Source organism: Sparus aurata, chromosome 18 (assembly GCF_900880675.1).
Source record: "Sparus aurata chromosome 18, fSpaAur1.1, whole genome shotgun sequence".
In the NCBI taxonomy this organism is placed as follows: Eukaryota; Metazoa; Chordata; class Actinopteri; order Spariformes; family Sparidae; genus Sparus; species Sparus aurata.
The window spans coordinates 32,791,286-32,809,171 of NC_044204.1; the positions used below are offsets into that span (position 1 = coordinate 32,791,286).

Genomic DNA, 17,886 nt, shown 5'->3' on the forward strand with positions numbered 1-17,886 from the left:
TTGCAATCAATTGTGTTCATTAGTGTTTTTCTATGTATTTTTTATTAGTCTTTCAACAGAAGAAAACATATGTTATATTTAAGAATAACAGGCCATAAATATTCAAGAATCTAAAAGTATGCATTATCAAAGAGCTATTGGTAAATCTATAATTCTAATATAAAGCTGTGTAAGATAAATCATTGTACCGTCAGTATGTCACGTTGGAACTAACCATGCTTTAACTGTATCTTTGTGTTTGTATTAATTTTGTATTTATCTTGAAATTTTATTCAGCAGTGCAGAGATGCCTCGTGAAGAGAGGATGAAAACTAAAAGTAACAAAGCCAGAGCCAAAGAATGTTTTACATTTTTTGCTTGAAAGGTGACTTAAACACAAAAATCACTTAACTAGTTGTCAATTAATTTCCTTTTGACAGACCAGTCTTCAGGTCCATGTGCCCATCTTCACTTTGAGCAGCTGTCCCTCTGAAGGTCTCTGCACAGCCCTGGTCAGACTATGCAAAAAGAGTTGCAATCCCAATAAACTGGCCTCTGCTTTTATTCTGAAACGAGTCGTGTTTCCGGTGTCGTGCTGCTCACTCCCGCGCTGTTGACTCATGTGTCTGGGGGACGGAGCGCCCCGTTCAGGCTCCCTCACATCCACCTACAGGAGCGGATCTCCCAGGAAAGGACAGACTAACTGGACGCGGTCGATGGAAACATATGTGCGATGTAAATAAAGAAATCCGGTCCGGATCCATCAGGGGGAAAATTATGACTGCTTTAAACAACTGACGGGAAACTGTTACTCTTTTTTTTTGGTTTACTTTTGCGTGAATCTAAACCGGCCATACATTCATTCATTTATTCACTAAGCTGCTATCCTGTTTGATATAAAACCCGCCGTCGCTCCTGCTGCCGTGTTCGTGAGGATGGATACCGGACTGTCTCTGCCCAGGTACCCGCTGCTGGTGCTGCTCTGCGCGGTGTGCGCGCTGTCGGGGACCCGGAGCCCCGTGGCTGCTGCGGGGAGGAGCTGCGCCGACACCCGGCAGGTGTACGCGGAGAAGGGCTACGGCACAGGCACCGCACCGCTGACTCAAATCTCCGGTGAGACTCTGCTTTCTAACCTGTTAGACTGCACATGAAACATAAACCTCATTCAAGCTTATTATATAAATTAAAATGCGTTTTGTAGGTGCTCTAGTTTATGTGTCTGCACATTGAGGTCACAATAAAAAGCTCCTCATCATTAACATCCTGTTTCAGAAAAAAAACACCTTTTAAATAACAACAAATGTGAGTTCCGGTTTGTAAAGTGTTGTCTGAAAGTGCAGGGCGGCTCAAAACTCAACTCATAAGCGTCAGAGAAACAATGCTGGAATATCATGGCGAGTTTTCCTCCAGAGAAATAACGCAGGGCGGTTTAAAACAAATTACAGCCGCCCCCTCCTCCCCTCTGTGCTGTTTAAATAGGATGATTAAGGGGATGAGCAAATTGCCAACACCGGTGCAACAAAGAACCTCGCCCCTAATTAGTCTTTGCCTACTGGCCCACTGTTAAATCCCTGCATGCATATATATATTTATATATATCTACACCCACAGGCTCTGCTCACTGGTGATAATCTCAACTGGCCAATGAATAGATAGCATGTGGATTACAAACAGGTTTTTTGGGGGTAATGTGAAGTTTTGGAGGAGAGGAGAGCCCTGCTGGAAAAACCAGCATAGATCAAAACCAGCACCAAAACACAACATATGCTGGTCTTGCTGGTGACCAGCAAGACCAGCATATGTTGTGTTTTGGTGCTGGTTTTGATCTATGCTGGTTTTTCCAGCAGGGATGAGGGGGAGATTTGTTTGGATGTTGCTCTGAAGGAAAAAAAAAAGTGAGGTTGCAAATGATGGAGCGTCTGAAAATGTGTTTCCTGGAGGTTCAGCTCTGCATGTTAAATCAGTGAGAGGATGATAGAGTGTGTGTGTGTGTGTTTGTGTGTGTGTGTGTGTGTGTGTGTGTCGTCCTCAGACAAACCTGCAGCTTCCACCACAAATAAAAAGTACAAAACAATCAGTGAAATATTTGTTGTGAGATTGCAGATCTTGCAGATTTGAGGATTTATTTTGTGGCCGCGTCTGCAGTATTGATTGATTTTGTGTGAGCGTGTGAGCGTGTGTGTGTGAGTGCGTGTGCGCGTGTGTGTGTGTGTGTGTGTGTGTTGGGCTATAACTGCCTGAGTCTTGGCTCACTGTCCCGTGGGCCAGGGGGGGAGCAGATGGCCGGGAGAGACGAAGGATGAAGAGAGGCAGTTTAGAAATGGAAATAGAGGGATGAGAGACGACTAATAGTGAGACGCACAGAGAGAACAAAAGAGGCAGACAGGAACATCAGCGAGGGTGGAGTTGGGAACGACACTTTTTCCGCGGCAGTATAATACTCACGCTAGGTGTAAAATTATAAAAACAAAGAATACAAACCTTTTTATTCCACGTTCAGAGGGACGTCTTCTCTCCCTCGCGCCCTCTTTCTGTTTCTCTTTCTCTCCCCTGGTTGTCGTTTGCATATCATTACCTCTGACATATCAAAGACCCAACCTGAGCTGACAAAGAAAGACAGATTGAAGCTGAATAATTCATGCAGGGAAATTACAATTTTCTATCACACCCCTTTATCTTTGATAAGACTTCCCCACAGTAAATGAACAGACTGAGTGGTGGAATTGACTTTCCCCATTAAAAACATCTGCTTTGAGCTGATAATAGACTCACGTTACTGAGGGAGGGTCTCGGTTTTTGTCGGGCGCCTATTAGCCCGAAAATGTAAGAAAAAAAAAAGACAAGATTACCGTGCAGATTCAAAGCAAATGCACGTGATCATACGTCGTGTTATGATGAAACCAATAATCTTATTTCTGCACCGACTGATCCAAACTTGTTGGTGTTCCAGGCGAGCACCTGCGGCTCTGTCCTCAGGACTACACCTGCTGCTCCAGCCAGATGGAGGAGACGCTGGCCCTGCAGAGCGAGAGGGACTTCCTCAAGTCTGTGGAGGAGAACAGCCAGTTCCTCTTGACCACTTTCACCCAGAGGCACCGCCGGTTTGATGGTGAGAAGATTTTGCAGTTCTCGATCATGTTTAAAGGGTGACTCCACAAATGTTATACATGAGTGTGTTTACAGGTCTCGGGGAGTTCTACTGCATGTGAGAAAAAAAGTAGTATAAAACCTTTTGTGGCTTCAGAAGAAGCGAATACCTTTCTCTCCATAGATGTCACTCAGTGGCTCAGTTGCATTGTGGGTAATGTAGGCACCGGGTTTTGAAAAGCAGTCCACTGGTCCAGCGTTGCTCTCCTGTAACACTACAAGACTCATTATGGACAGTTTAGAAAGAAATGATCAGTATCGACACAGCAGAACCAGAGATGTCGCATTTGTCTTTCTGTTTAAAAACCTGGTGCCTACATTACCCACAATGCAACTAAACCAACGAGGGACATCACTGGAGGTAGTTAATCAGATTATGTTCAGCTTCCTCCGGAGCCACAACAGGCTTTATGGTACTTTTTTCACATTTGCAGTCGTACTCTCCATGACCTGTAAACACACTTTAATGTGAACATCTGAGTTTGAAACTGTTTTAAAAGAAATTCTCTCTGAAGCCACAGTTGGTACATTTGAAGGAAATGTTTTTTAAAAAGAAGCCCCGAAGCGCTCTGCTTCTCCTCCGCTCACCCTGTCTGTCTGCTGGGTGAGTGACAGCTGATTAAAAACTTATTTAGGATCTCCGCCTGCGTGGTTCCTCTCAGACGGACGGATATCTGAGCCACGAGATTGACTTTGGGAGCCAAAAGCGCAGCGCTGCATACATATCTCAGAGATCCTCGCGTGGTTCTTATTAATGTTTCATCCACACTCAGGAGCTGCTGAAATTAAAGAACTCCAGCACATCCAAACACTTTCGTGGCACTTTCATAAGGTTGGAGGACCTATAAGGAGATTATAATTAGAATGGTACTCAGTAGAGCGTATACCTCTGCCAAGGCCCAACAGTCCGCTTTAATTCAATCAATCCTAATCCAATATGAGACTCGCTCTAAATCTTGAGCCAATCGTAATTGCTTCACCATAATTAAAGCTAGCCAGATCTACTCACTCATAGATATCAGCCACCTTAATACATTTCCTGATAAATTAATGAGGTGGAGGAGGTAATAATGGTGAAGATATCCTGACCTTTTGTTTCTAGTATGCGTTAAACTCCAGGGAAAAAATGGAGCCTACGTTTCCCATGATGCAGCTCTCTAGCATCTTTAGTTTCGAGCTTTCTGTGCGTTCACGTGCTGTTGGAATTATCGGATAAAATGTTTTTCCAACTGGGAAAGTGTATTGTTGAAAAAATCAATGCAGCATTTCTGTCACATACTTGTCATCGCCAAGTCCAGCTGAGCTAACCCTGATGACATCACCATGACCTCATCAGTGTTATCTTCTCAGACACTGTGTGCACCCCCTCCAGAGCCACAGATGACTTTATAACACAGAAATCACAATCTGAATAAGATCAAGCAGAGCCAATAAACTGACTTTCGTGTGTTAAATCTGCAGAATGTCCCTTTTTAAACAAATGGTCAGCGTGGGAAATCTACCTAGACGGCTCCAGTGACTGTTCTAGAGATTTCCGCCCACGCTGTCTCATATTCTGTATGTGCGGCTGCAGGTTTGTAGCAACCAGCCGAGAGCTGAATTTACACGTTCTCCTCCTACCTGCTGTGGACTGCTCTCACCTTTTTTTCCCCCCCTCCTCATCCTTTTATATAATATATGGGATGAATCATTTAAACACGCCGAAGGTGTGGGAGACCGCGTATGAGTCCTAAAGTCGTAAATAGAGTACATGTTGTTAGACTCATTTACCAGCGTGCAGGATCTGATGTAACTGTCCCTCTGAGCTGTTAATCTTGGACAGGAGGGGGTGACTGAGCGCCCACGTACTGAGAAACCTGGCATCGGGATATTAAGAGGAAAAAGGAGGTGGGTGAGTGATGGATTAATATCTAATCTTTGCTTTTCCTGTCTCTCTCTGCAGAGTTCTTCAGGGAGCTCATCGAATTGTCAGAGAAGTCCATGAACCAGATGTTTACCAAGACCTACGGCCGCCTCTTCACACAGAATTCACACGTCTTCCAGGAGCTGTTCGTGGAGCTGCGCAGATATTATTCTGGTTAGTTTCAATCACTTTCACCTCAATCTGATCCGAGATGGTCGAGTGGTCTTTGCAAAGTGTCACCAGTTGGGTTGAATTTGCATCAATAGTTGTTTTGAAGCAAAAATGTCAAACATTTGCTGGTTCCAGTTTCTTGAATGTCAGAATTTACTGGTTTTATATGTTATTAAAGACCAAATCTGTGTTTTGGACTGTTGTTTGGACAAAAAGTCTAATTCTAAGACGTCACTTTGGGATCTGGGAATTTGTTCTGAGCGTCTTTCATGATTTTTTGACATTGATTAGTCGTGAAAATAATCTGCAGATGAATCAATAATGAAAATAATTGCATGCTTCTTTTAGTGCGTTAATATTAGAGCTGCATTTTTCAGCAAAAACATTTTCTGGTTTCCAGCCTCTTAAATGTCAGGATTGGATGAGTTTCTTTGTCATTTATGCAGGTGAAAAGATTTTATTTTGACGGTTCGTTGGACAAATAGAACAATTTGACTTTTGGATCTTGGTATTTGTGACGAATGTTAGTCACGATTTGTTGATATCCATCAAACATAATGGACCAAAATGAGAATGATAACCGTTAATTACATTTCTAGTTAAATAAAATGCTAATTGAGGTGGAAATTCTTGTTGAGAAGCGATTGATATAAAGATGAATAAACACATATTGATAATGGTGAAATGGAAAAATAGAGAATTACAGAGTCGATCCATCTCAGCTGAAAGGTCGGCTTCACACCAGGGCGTTCTCTGGGTGAGCCTGACATCAAGCTACAGTGAAGGTCACGGTTTATAGAGAAAGTGGACGAGACCAAAAGGGTTTCAGAGCGAAACAGCCTTGAAAGTATCACATACCTACGTAGGACTGAGAACAGAGTGTGATGTGCTCACACAGTTTCTTCTGAATTAGCTGAGATCTCTGCTCAGTTCACGCTCAGGTCAGGTTCTGCTCACACATACACAAGGGTTTAATTAATTCAAGTGAATAATAAGCAAAGTGTAATCTACATTGGCCTCCATCACCGTCATGAGGAATGAATAAAGTGTTTCCTCTGGTTAAAGTTGGTAAAGTACTTTGGTAAAGAGCCGTGACGATTCCTTGTTGGCGCTGGCGGCTCAGTGTAGTTGTATCAGTTCACGTCCGCGTGGTGGTAAATCCGCTCTGGACAGCAGAAAAAGAGGCGGCATTGTCATCCGAGGAGAATTGAAATGCCAAGAAGAACTGGAGAGAAAAAAAGAGAGCGAGGGAAAATTGGAATCCCACGGACGACTGTTTCTATTTCGGTTCTGCATCGTTCTGTTTTGGCACGACAGCCGCTCGCTGGCAAGTCTGTCTGCAGGCTGTTGCTGCTTAGTCAACCTGTCTTTGTTTGCCAAACAGCATGTATGGCTAATTTGAGGCCGTATAGTAGACTACAGACTGGTGAGTCGCATATTCAGAATCCTGTCTGCCAGTTTTTACAAATGTACAGGGACTGATAAGCACCCACAGTGACAGGAAGACAAACATGAGGAGGAACTGAACACTGTGTGACACACAACGTGACATCAAATGAGACACAAAGCTGTCTTGTGTTTTGGCTTTTATGTAGCTGGTTAAAGAAAATGTGGTAAAATATTTTTGCTTTTCATGTTCAGAATTCTTTTTGATAAAGGGAGAGTTCACACAAAAATGAAAATTTGAATTGGTACTCTGATATAACAGTCACAAATGGTCGGACAACTAAATGTGGTTAGTCAGCATTTAACGAGATGTCAAGTGTTTTCCAAACTGTTGAAGCTGAATTGGTCATCAGCAACTATTTCAATCAGAGTTCTCCAGTCTGCTTGTGCCGCGTGTAGCCCCCCCATCAATCTGTCTCACAAAAGTCAGGTTAGGTGTGTATCATCTTTCTTGATGAACCTTGGAATTGCATGTAATAGTGGCAAACTCGCATCATGTTTGATGGTTTCGCAGGCAACGGACGTCATGGAAGTGACCAGTTATTGTGTGACTTCTTAGTTTGGAGGTGAACTATTCCTTTAACCAGGTCCAATGAGCATCATAAGCTGTGTTTCCAATGCAGGGACCAAGAGTCTGAATTAAGTTAGGAACTTTGTGGGTGGGAATTGCAGTACTCCACCTTTCTGATTGGTAAATTTATTACCAGTCAGCTGCAGTTAAATTGTTTAGTCGTGAGCAAAAAGAACGTGTAAAAACAGCTGCTGCTTTTTCATACATCAGCGTCTTTAGACCGCAAAGGGACTGAATGAACCTTTTAGATCCTTGCAAAGTAGTTTCTGAGACTAAAGGAGAGAGCACTGATTACTGGGCGGAAATGCGACCAAGGTAGCACACCGCATTAGGATTTAGTGCTTTAGATGAAAAGCCAAACATCAAACATCCACTCTGCTGAAACATCGTCTAATATAACGCTCTTTCTCTCATAAACCCCCGCAGGAACATGACATTGATCTGATCACAGGTCTGCTGTGTGCCGGCAGTCACTCACAGTTGCTCTTGTGTTCACAGGGGGAAGCGTAAGTCTGTCAGAGGTTCTGTCAGACTTCTGGTCCAGACTGGTGGAGCGGGTCTTCTCTCTGGTTAACCCCCAGTACCAGTTCAGTGAGGACTACCTGGAGTGTGTCAGCAAGCACGCCGAGCAGCTGCAGCCGTTTGGAGACGTGCCGCGCAAACTGCGTGTACAAGTACGATAAATGATGTTAACACGGACAAAACCCTCTTGATGCAGATTTCCAGTTATACAGATTGATTCTGATTAATGAACTAATGTTTCTGTGTTCTCTTTCCTTTTAAACTCAGGTGTCGAGGGCTTTCATCGCAGCCAGAGCACTATCACAGGGCTTGGCTACCGGTCGGGATATTGTTAACAAAGCAACAAAGGTGAGTTGTAGCCTTCAGGTGACCACAGTTAAAGGGATACTCCGGTGTAAATTTAATCCATGGTCTAACACACCGTGAAACTGTGTTAGACTCCCTCTCGAGAGATCAAGTTAGCAGACCGCTAAGTTACGGAGTTTTATCAACCTCAGAAACGACCGCACGACAACAATACACTGCAGTAAATGGATCCAAATATAAACCGCCACCAAAAAGCCACAAATAATGCTCAGAACAGCACCAAACTTCAGCAACAGTACAAATAGGGTCTCAGCACATAGTCCGGGGCATCTAACCTCCGCTAGCTTAGCTGGATTTCTACTGAAAAGCTGACTAAATTTACCACTCTTCTGCAGCAGCTTCCTGTTGACGGGAAGTCCCCACGAGTCGATTACCGAGTGCAGTAGAGTTCTGAGGCTCATGGATGAAAATGTCTGATTATGACTCCATGGAAAAGCAATCAAAGTTCATATGAGTCTTACCTGCCAGTTTATAACAGTTATTATCGAGAGCGGACAGGGAAAAGAACGGAATTGAGCATTTCTAACCGCACTCGGTAATTGTCACGTCGGGACTTCCCCGACCAGGAAGCTGATGGAGGAGAGTTGAAATCTGTTTTTAGCTTCCCAATAGAAATCCAGCTAAGCTAGCGGAGGTTAGATGCCCCGGACTATGTGCTGAGACCCTATTTGTACTGTTGCTGAAGTTTGGTGCTGTTCTGAGCATTATTTGTGGCTTTTTGGTGGCGGTTTATATTTGGATCCATTTACTGCAGTGTATTGTTGTCGTGCGGTCGTTTCTGAGGTTGATAAAACTCCGTAAATTAGCGGTCTGCTAACTTGATCTCTCGAGAGGGAGTCTAACACAGTTTCACGTTGATTTGGACCATGGATTAAACTTACACCGGAATATCCCTTTAATGTTGTATTTCCTCTCCTCGCCCTGACTCTCTGACCCTCGGCCGTTTCCCAGCTGACAGCAGATTCGGAGTGTGTGCGTGGGCTGATGCGTCAGTGGTACTGCCCTCTGTGTCGAGGCATGCCCTCCCTGCGGCCCTGCCACTCCCTGTGCCTCAACGTGATGAAGGGCTGCTTGGCCAATCAGGCCGACCTGGACACCGAGTGGAACAATTTCATTGGTGGGTGAGGGTCGAATGACAGAACACACTCATATAGTGTTGTTGTTGTTTAGGTGGATTCAGGGGTCATGTTTTTTTGGCTCATATTTCAAGTTTCAGGCCGTCATGCGAAATAATGTCACGGCCTAAATGACACGTGGAGTCATTTTGAATTATCATCATAATTGAATTGAGCCTACCTAAAAGTAGATTCATTTATTGCCCTCCGTCACTCATTTACCTTCTCTTCCCTTTCCCCCTAATGAATTCCTCCTCCATTAATCATTCATGCGTCTCTGCTCCATCACAATTGATCTGTCTTACTGTGTTTCCTTTCCCCTTTCATCAAACCCGGACGTTCCTTCCCTTTTTTTTCTCATCATGTTCAGTGCTTCCTCTTATCTTTCACCACCCGATCCATGTGCACCACACCCTGAACCCACTTTACCCCCATGTACCCCTTTTGTCCGACCACCAATCTCCACCATATTTTTCCAATTCTTGGCTTACTTCCTAATCTTACAGTCCTGTAACCTCATACACAGATGAAACACCTTTTTTAGCTGATTAGCCAGGAAGAGATTCCCGGATAACTTGTCGTGAATCTCTATTTCTGTATCTCCGTGTGTCCTCCATCAGACTCTCTGTACCAGGTTTCAGAGAAGTTGGAGGGGCCGTTCAACATCGAGCTCGCAGCCGACTCCATCTCTGTGAAAGTGTCGGAGGCCATCATGCACATGCAGGAGAACAGCGTCAGCATCTCCACTAAGGCAAGGACGAGGGCAGAGGAAGATGACGGGGAAATAAAAACGGGCAATATTTTGAACATTAATGCATTTTTTTAACAGACTAGTTGTTCTATAGTCTCGATTATTGTTTAAATTGAATTATAATCTCCTTAATGAGACAGCATGGAGTCAAAGCGGCAAGAATTATGCACAGAGAGCACGACAGCCTTACAGAAAGATTAAAACATGGCGGGAATCCCAGGAGCTAATCCACCAGAGAGACACCCACATGTAGTTAGAAAAGAGAATAGCGGTGCTTTTAAGGAACAGGAAGCTCTTTTTTCCTTTACAGCTCAGCTTCATCTGCCTTTCAGCAAAAGAGCGTGATGACGGAGGTTACGGAGAACCTTTTCAACAATTTTATGTTGCAAAATTTCAGTTCAGTTGCAATGTTTTCCCACACAAACAGCCTTGCATTTCCAGTTGCCGTGATAGAAGGCACAGTGTAACATCAGGAAGGTCTCAAGCAGAGCAGCGACTCCTTTGAGACATGTTGTAGGGCTGCAGTCAAAGACCTTTAGGAGAAATGTTAAAATTTAATGTATTTTTTAGGGGGGAGGGGTATTTTAAAATGTTGTTTTACATTTTGACATCAGAGAGATGTCAGGAAATGAGGAGAAAGAGAGAAATAAATGGGGCATGACTTGCAACAAAGGTCCCCAGCTGCACTCAAATCAGAGTCATTACGGTTCATGCTGGGTCTGTAGCCCCTCCCCCCCCCCCCCCCCCGTGAGGAGCCGCGAATTACCTCTCTGACGTTGCAAAGCAGATTGAAGGAGAGTGAATGCGATAAAAAAGCAAAGTATCTCCTTGAGGCTAGAGAATGTCCGTATATGTACATCCAGTTGTCCTTTAATTGATCACATAGAAGCTGAAAACCTGTTGTAAACATTATACAATTGCTCATTACCTCATTAATCGCCTGATGTTGCTTACTCCAGGTGTTCCAAGGTTGTGGAAGCCCTCGGCCGGCTCCTGGACGCTCCAAACGCTCCCCCAAAGAGTCGGGCGGCAACAGGAGGCCCTTCCGAACCTACAGCCCCGAGGAGAAACCCACCACGGCTGCAGGCACCAACCTGGACCGACTGGTGAGGGAGAAACACACACTATGTGTAGCAGCTGCTCATCAGTATTGTTTTAATGTTGTGCATTTAAATCAATCTGTATTGATGGATTTGGACAACAAGCTCCAAACACGACATTGAGTAAAGGCCCCTGAATCTTCTCTTTCCTGTTAAAGTAAATGAAAAAAAAGAAACATGGCTTAACAACAAGAACAAAAGACGATGATATGGATCGATGTTTTCAGTTCGCACCGATGGTAATGAATCATTAATCCCTCGAAATCGATGGATCATTACTCCCCCAGCTGATCATTTTGGCACAGTGTGCTTTACGAACTTTCACCCTGAAAAACATCACTAATGAGAACAGTTGGCGTGAACCAAAACACTAAAAGTTGCCAGAAAACCAAAAAACAATTTAGCTGAAAGATGCAAAATCCCTCCATAAAGCCGAGGAAAGCTGCAGTCGGATGATAATTATCTGATATTAATGAGTGCTTCTCTTAAGGGGCACTATGTAGTTTTGGAGAAGAGATTCAAACTCAGTATTTTAATATTTAGGTCATTACACAGACTCAAGAAGAAAACGAGAAAACAAGGTCCCAGAACACTGTTTGAAGCTAGAAAGGTGGCAGGGTCCGCCACATGTGAACACAGTAAATCAATATGAGATTGCGTTTTCCTTTAAGGTCAGTTTGGTTTCTTCAGTCATGAAAACAAAGATCGTTTGTTTGTTTTTGCCTAAACTGATGAAAAATGTCCGAAAAACTATAGTGAAGCTGTAAGTATGCAAAAATAAGTATAACGCATTGAAAGTGCAATTAATAAAGTGAAATATGTGTGTTTTGTTCAGGCGTCAGGGTTCAGAAATAGCAGTTGAGCAGAAACCAACAAGATCACGAACACCAGAAAAGCGAAATAAATCTAAGCTTATTACAAGCAGCTAATAATAAAGAGCGCAGGAGTCGTTCCCCCCCGTGACAACAGACGTCTTGCAATATAGAAGCGCTGGAAAAATAAATGAAACCAAGAGCAGAGGGGAGAGAAGGAGGATAGTAGGTATTCACATCTATTTATAAAACATTAAAGACATGCGGTCTAAGAGCTGACCCAGAAACCCGTGTCATGTCTCCTTCTGACTGCCCGGCGTCAGCACTGCAGCCTCAATATGCTTCCTCCAGCCAGCCATACCAAACAAGGACACTTTAAAAACCAGGTCTGAGTCATCACCGATTTCTTTACGCCTCCGTGCAGGTTACCGAGCTGAAGGAACGACTGAGGCCCATGCGTGGCTTCTGGGTGTCCCTCCCACACACCATCTGCAACGATGAGAAGATGGCTGCCGACGTCACTAATGAGGACCGCTGCTGGAATGGGCAGACCCGGGGGAGGTGAGCTAGATCCAGAGAGGAGGGATGGAGGGATGGAGGGATGGAGGGAGGGGTCCGGTAGAGGTGGAGACGGAGGAGGAGGGAGAGTGAGCGATGGTGCAGAGGTGGACGGACGCAACAGATGGAACAGAGTTTATTTAATTTAGCCTCCACCAGTCACCCACATGCACTCTGCGTGGGGCTGCTTGCTTTCATGCACACAGATGCAGCCGGGCATCACGTGTCCGGGCTGGTTTATAGACACCGTGCAGTCCTGTGTGTGTGTGTGTGTGTGTGTGTGTGAGAGAGAGAAGAAAACATGTCTGCATAATGGATGAATATGTGTCTACGATGTTCCTGCTGCAGTAAGAAACAGTTTTATGTCCACATACACTCACCTGAGCAGCTTACCTTGGCCAAAATAAAAGCATGTCATACAGGGCAGTGTTTCAGTGCTAAAGTGGGAGAGAGTGCTGCTAAATTAATCATCAGTTATTGTTTATATCATCAAACAATGGCATACAGAGGTATTTGGGACAATCAGGCCTGCAGCAACAAAATAATCAGGCTCCAGATTTAAACACAGCACCGAGTCTGCGGCTGTGAGCAGCTAAGTGCTGACGTCAGCATGATAACATGCTCAGAATGGAAATGATTACATGCTCCCTGGTCGATGCCGAGCCAATCACAGCTGACGATCTAATATGGGGGCAGGTTTCATACTAAACAATCAAGATCGCAGCAGGAAAATAAACAGCATGTAGAGAATATTGTCACATCTAACTCTGTGAATTCAGGGTTCATTCTGACAAAATCAGAGTTCATTTCTGGAACAAACCGAGTTGGTTTCATTTTGTTTCTGTTGAGTTTGAATGTTGTGTGTTTAACAGTGATCTGCAAGGTAAAATGTATGGTTTTCTCAATGGAGTCTGGGCTTTAACGAGAGGTTTGAAAAAAACTCTTCTTTAAACGTGTCCATAATGTTATCAGACACTTGTAGTAAATATCTAAATCTGGCAGAACGAGCACTTTCAGTGGACGTACTATGATGGGCGAAGTTGCCCTGAAGGATAAAGATCCTGACGCACCAAGCTGTCATTCAAGAAGTAGCTGCATCGAAGGCCAACTGCCTCACGTCTCTGCCAACATACAGACCACTGTTTTGATTAAACAGCATTTATTTACACCATTCTCGCTAATAACGCTGCTCATAATGGAGAATATGTCTGATAGAAAGTTGCAAACACCTCTGGCAGAGAGGAAGAAGAGAAACTGCACTAAATGGGTGAAATCATTGATGTACAGCGACAGGCTCGAGGGGGGTTTTCCTTTGTTTCATTGACTTTTTGTGCACTTATCAATTTACCTGAACAGCCAATCAGATTGATGTTGCTTATCAATGAACTGCTGCAGATTCTACATGCTCAATCGGCCAAAAAGCTGCTGACAAGGAGTCATTGGAAGCTTGCTGACGGCCTTGAATGTCCGATGTCAGTTCTTCTGTGCATTAACGCCTCTGCGTGTGCTCACTCAGGTACCTCCCGGATGTGACAGGTGACGGGCTGGTGAGCCAGATCAACAACCCCGAGGTGGAGGTAGACATCGCCCGGCCAGATGTGAGGACCCGACAGCTGATCATGGAGCTGAGGGTGGTGACCAACAAGCTGAGACACGCTCAGAGCGGACAGGACATGGACTTCATGGACAGTAAGTACTCCTGAGGGCATGTTTATGTACCTGTCCATATCCTTAAAGGAGCATTAAAGGACAACTCCACCAATTCTACACATTAACGTTTGTTTACAGATCTTGTGCAGCGATATAAAGCCTTTTCATTCTCCTGAGGACGCTGCATGTAATCTGATAAATTGCCTCCAGTGATGTCATTTAGTGGCAAAGTTGCATTGTGGGTAATGTAGTTGCCAGGTTGATGAGGAAGAAGAGTTTATTAGAATAAGACAGGTGTTATTGTTCTTAAACTGTCCATAATGAGTCCAATATGAGTGCAATGTTAGACCAGTGGACTGCTTTTCAAAACGTAGCACCTATATTACCCACAATGCAATATAGCCACTGTGTGACATCACTGGAGGCAATTTTAGATTACATGCAGCTTCCTCTGCAGCCAGGCAGATATCACTATGCCATATCACTCCCCGAGGCCTTTAAACACACTTGAATGTGTAAATTTGGTGTGATGCATCACCTGTGCTCAGGATTTAAAGGACTTGTGTCACACTTGATAAAACTTATTCTGTAAATAAGAAAGCAACTTTTTTACATCCATTCATCAGTCAGATATCTTTTTATTCCAGGTGAGGAGGGCAGTGGCTCAGGGGGCGGAGATCACGGTGAAAGGTACAATGATGATTGGCCAGGTTACGGGCCCTACTCCCCCCCCTACAACAAACCCGCTCGCAACCCCCCCGCCAACCCGGCAAAGCCGCCTCGAGTCCGGGAAAGAAACGGGTCCAAGTGGAACAAGAACAACGGCCACGGACGGGTCAGATCTGCAAGCAGCCAGCTCTCTTTCTCCCTCGTTCCTTTGTTGTCTTTGCCTCTTATGGTCACTGTTGCCCCCATGTGGAGATAGCTGGTTATTACAGTCTGGAGGTGGAGGTGGAGGTGGAGGTGTTTTAACATGCTGGAGTCTGAAGCACATTATGAAGAAAAAAAAAATAGTCATTCCATTTGTTTGCACCAGCAGAAAAAAACAAAACAAAAGAAGACAAAACAGGCTAATTTAGCAATAATCAAAAACCTGTTTACAGCACAGAATGAATAAGTTAAAGTGAATATTTTTACTATTGCCCACAGACGAGGCATTATCAGGCATCGATGAGCACAAACAATACTTAATGATAAACGCCATTTTCTTATTTTAGTGCCACTCGTGTGATGTTTGAGCGATTGGAGTCTCGATACTGATCGCGTGCTGTGCTGGAGCAGAAAAGTCCAGAGGGTGAAAGAGACGAACAGAACAACAGGAGAAGAGTTCGCAGCATGTTTGGGTCTCGTGGTTTGGAGCTCTGTGAGATTACTCAGTTAATAACTGTGTAGTTTCAACAAGCAGCTGATTCCATCTTGACATTAAGTTAATTAATTTAATTGATCTTAGTTTCAGTCCAGTCGCTGAGGTGGTGAGATTTAATTAACTTGCTTAATTAAATCTCTGTATTTTGGCTCGTAGATTAAAGAAAGTCAATAGTTTGACTCTTGAAACCAAACAAGGGGCTTATTTTGAATGTACCCAAAAGCTCTAAAGTTAATTTGCGGTGATGTAATGTAATATATTGATGTTATTAATTTATTTGTAATATATTTCATTGTTGTTCTTCTTATGATTTGAAGGCAAGGGTTGAGTGTTTTTTTATCTTTTAAGAGAAGTGTGTGTTTTAACTCTCTCTGGTTTAAAGAAAAAGGAAAAATTAAGTTGTATTTATTGATACTTTTCGTAAAAACCAATCATTTAAAATATTATTAACCATCTCAACACTTAAATATCAAACAGTATTGGGTCACAAGACCAGCAGAAGTTCTTTTCTGGTGTGTTTAAGCCTCAACCAGAGATTGTTAAGGTGTGTGTGTGTGTGTGTGTGTGTGTTATATCGTTTGTTGTGTGTTCTGGTTTCACGTTGAGCAGATGTTGGGATGTTTTTTTTTTTTTGTTGTTGTTTTTAAATACCGCGCTTTTCTACTTATTTTTCCTAAAAAGCAACACAAGATGAGGAGATGATGTAAAGTCGACTGAAAGATAGTGGCTCTTCATTTTCATGTGGTGAATGTTTAAGAAGGAAAAAACAAAACAAAACAGAGAGGCTTGAACTAGAAGATTAGTTTGACATTTTGGGAAATGCATTCATTCACTTTCTTGCAGAGTTAGATGAGAAAGATCGATGCCACTGTTCATGTTCACTTAGCTTAACTTAGCATAAAGACTGGAAACAGATGGGAACAGCTAGCCTGGCTCAAACCAAACGTAACATAGAATGCAGCACTTAAACGCTCACTGACTGTGATCTGGTTAAAGTGGAAAAATGACAAAACGTCAAAACATAATTCCTTGGACCCGGGAAGATGCTGGTTGTGATGAAGTAGATTTTTGCTTTACGACAACTTTTTACTTCGGCTTCCTACATTTTAATGCTAATATCTGAACTTTCTGCCTTCCCAACATCACATGCCTGATTTCTACCACCGATATAAAAGACAAAGCCGGAGACTGGAATGAGGAGAAAAGGCGTGTTAGTGCCTCGTATCTGCAGAGATCCTGCTGCACTCTGCCTGGTTTGTCTATTTTCTCAGTTTTTAGCCGTTCGAGACGCTTGACTGACCCAAATGTTGGAATTTGACGTCCTCAGAATGAAACTCAGCAATCAGCTATTTCTGTGGTGTGTTTACGAACAGCTCTAATAAATCCTACTGACGCTACCTTTAAGTTTAACAATTTAACATTATATGACGTGATGTTCAGTTAGCTTTGCAGAGACATGGCCATTAGCAATGTCTTTAATACCTTTATACTTTGTACTCAAGTAAAAGCGGGAAAAAGTACAGGCTCTGAAATGTTCTCAGTCATTGAATCAGTACTTCTACTTTGTGTTTTTGCGTGTACTTTTACCACCTCTGATAAGTTGCTGGTTGGCGGCTTTCTTACCTTTTAGACGGAGCTAGGCTGGCTGCTAAGCTAATCAGCTGTTAAGAAAGCAAATAAGAGTATTTCCCAAAATGTCATCGTCTCTAATTCTTCGAGAAGTTGATTGATAGGATCCCAAAAGACAGCAGAGACGGGCTGCAGACGGAGAATATAAAAAGAATGTATAGATGCTGTGAAAGGACACTTTTCTGTCAGACGAGGGGTTGTGAGATTCACTTGGTCGTGACAGAAGATCACTTCTAGCCAAATGGGCTACTTCACCTGTACAGTACGAAAGAATAGCGAGAGATGGGTTTCATTCTAAAAACGTTCTACTTTTAAATCACTCGGCATCTGAGAGGAATGATTTTGTCGGTAAAGTAGAGTTAGGCTGTAAACGTTGGTGCCAGCAATCAAATTGTTGGAGTTTTGACGTCAGATTAATTTGGAATGAAACCCTTCAGAGTCAGTTCAAGACTTCACCACAAACACAGTATTATGTTGCACAACTTCAAATGAAAAAACAAAAAAACAAACAGTATTTCTCAAGTATTGTAATCATATGTGCTTTCGATGATCAGCAGTCGGATTAGGTTGCAGTTGGCTGCAGTATTTCTCTGAATTTCAGGTAAAACTTTTTGAAAAACGTCAGGTCCGGTTCTTTAATACGACCTCTCATCCGTTCCCACCACTCGCACATTCCTTTATGGTGAAAGTATAGCACAACTTTTTTCATGTTGTTGTAACAGTTTTTTGGTATCGAACGAGTGATATTTTCTGCTTCATTAAAAAAACTCAAGAAATCTGTATGTTGTGTTTCTTTTTTT

General features: G+C 43.2%; 1 protein-coding gene and 1 long non-coding RNA gene across 2 annotated transcripts; one reads left to right on the top strand and one right to left on the bottom strand.

Annotated features, from left to right (window-relative positions):
* The first annotated feature begins 576 nt into the window (after positions 1–576).
* gpc2 (glypican 2) lies at positions 577–17,868 on the top strand. The gene is made up of 11 exons (XM_030397114.1): positions 577–1,092; positions 2,930–3,088; positions 5,069–5,203; positions 7,716–7,891; positions 8,007–8,087; positions 9,057–9,222; positions 9,841–9,971; positions 10,931–11,077; positions 12,308–12,444; positions 13,958–14,130; positions 14,739–17,868. The coding sequence occupies exons 1-11, from the start codon at positions 915–917 to the stop codon at positions 15,014–15,016; spliced, it is 1,761 nt and encodes a 586-aa protein (XP_030252974.1). The 5' UTR covers positions 577–914; the 3' UTR covers positions 15,017–17,868.
* On the bottom strand, positions 794–2,841 carry LOC115569171 (uncharacterized). The gene is made up of 3 exons (XR_003981509.1): positions 2,752–2,841; positions 2,461–2,577; positions 794–1,120 (listed from the first exon to the last, which is right to left on the bottom strand). It is a non-coding gene; the product is annotated as an uncharacterized LOC115569171 (long non-coding RNA).
* Positions 17,869–17,886: the final 18 nt, after the last annotated feature.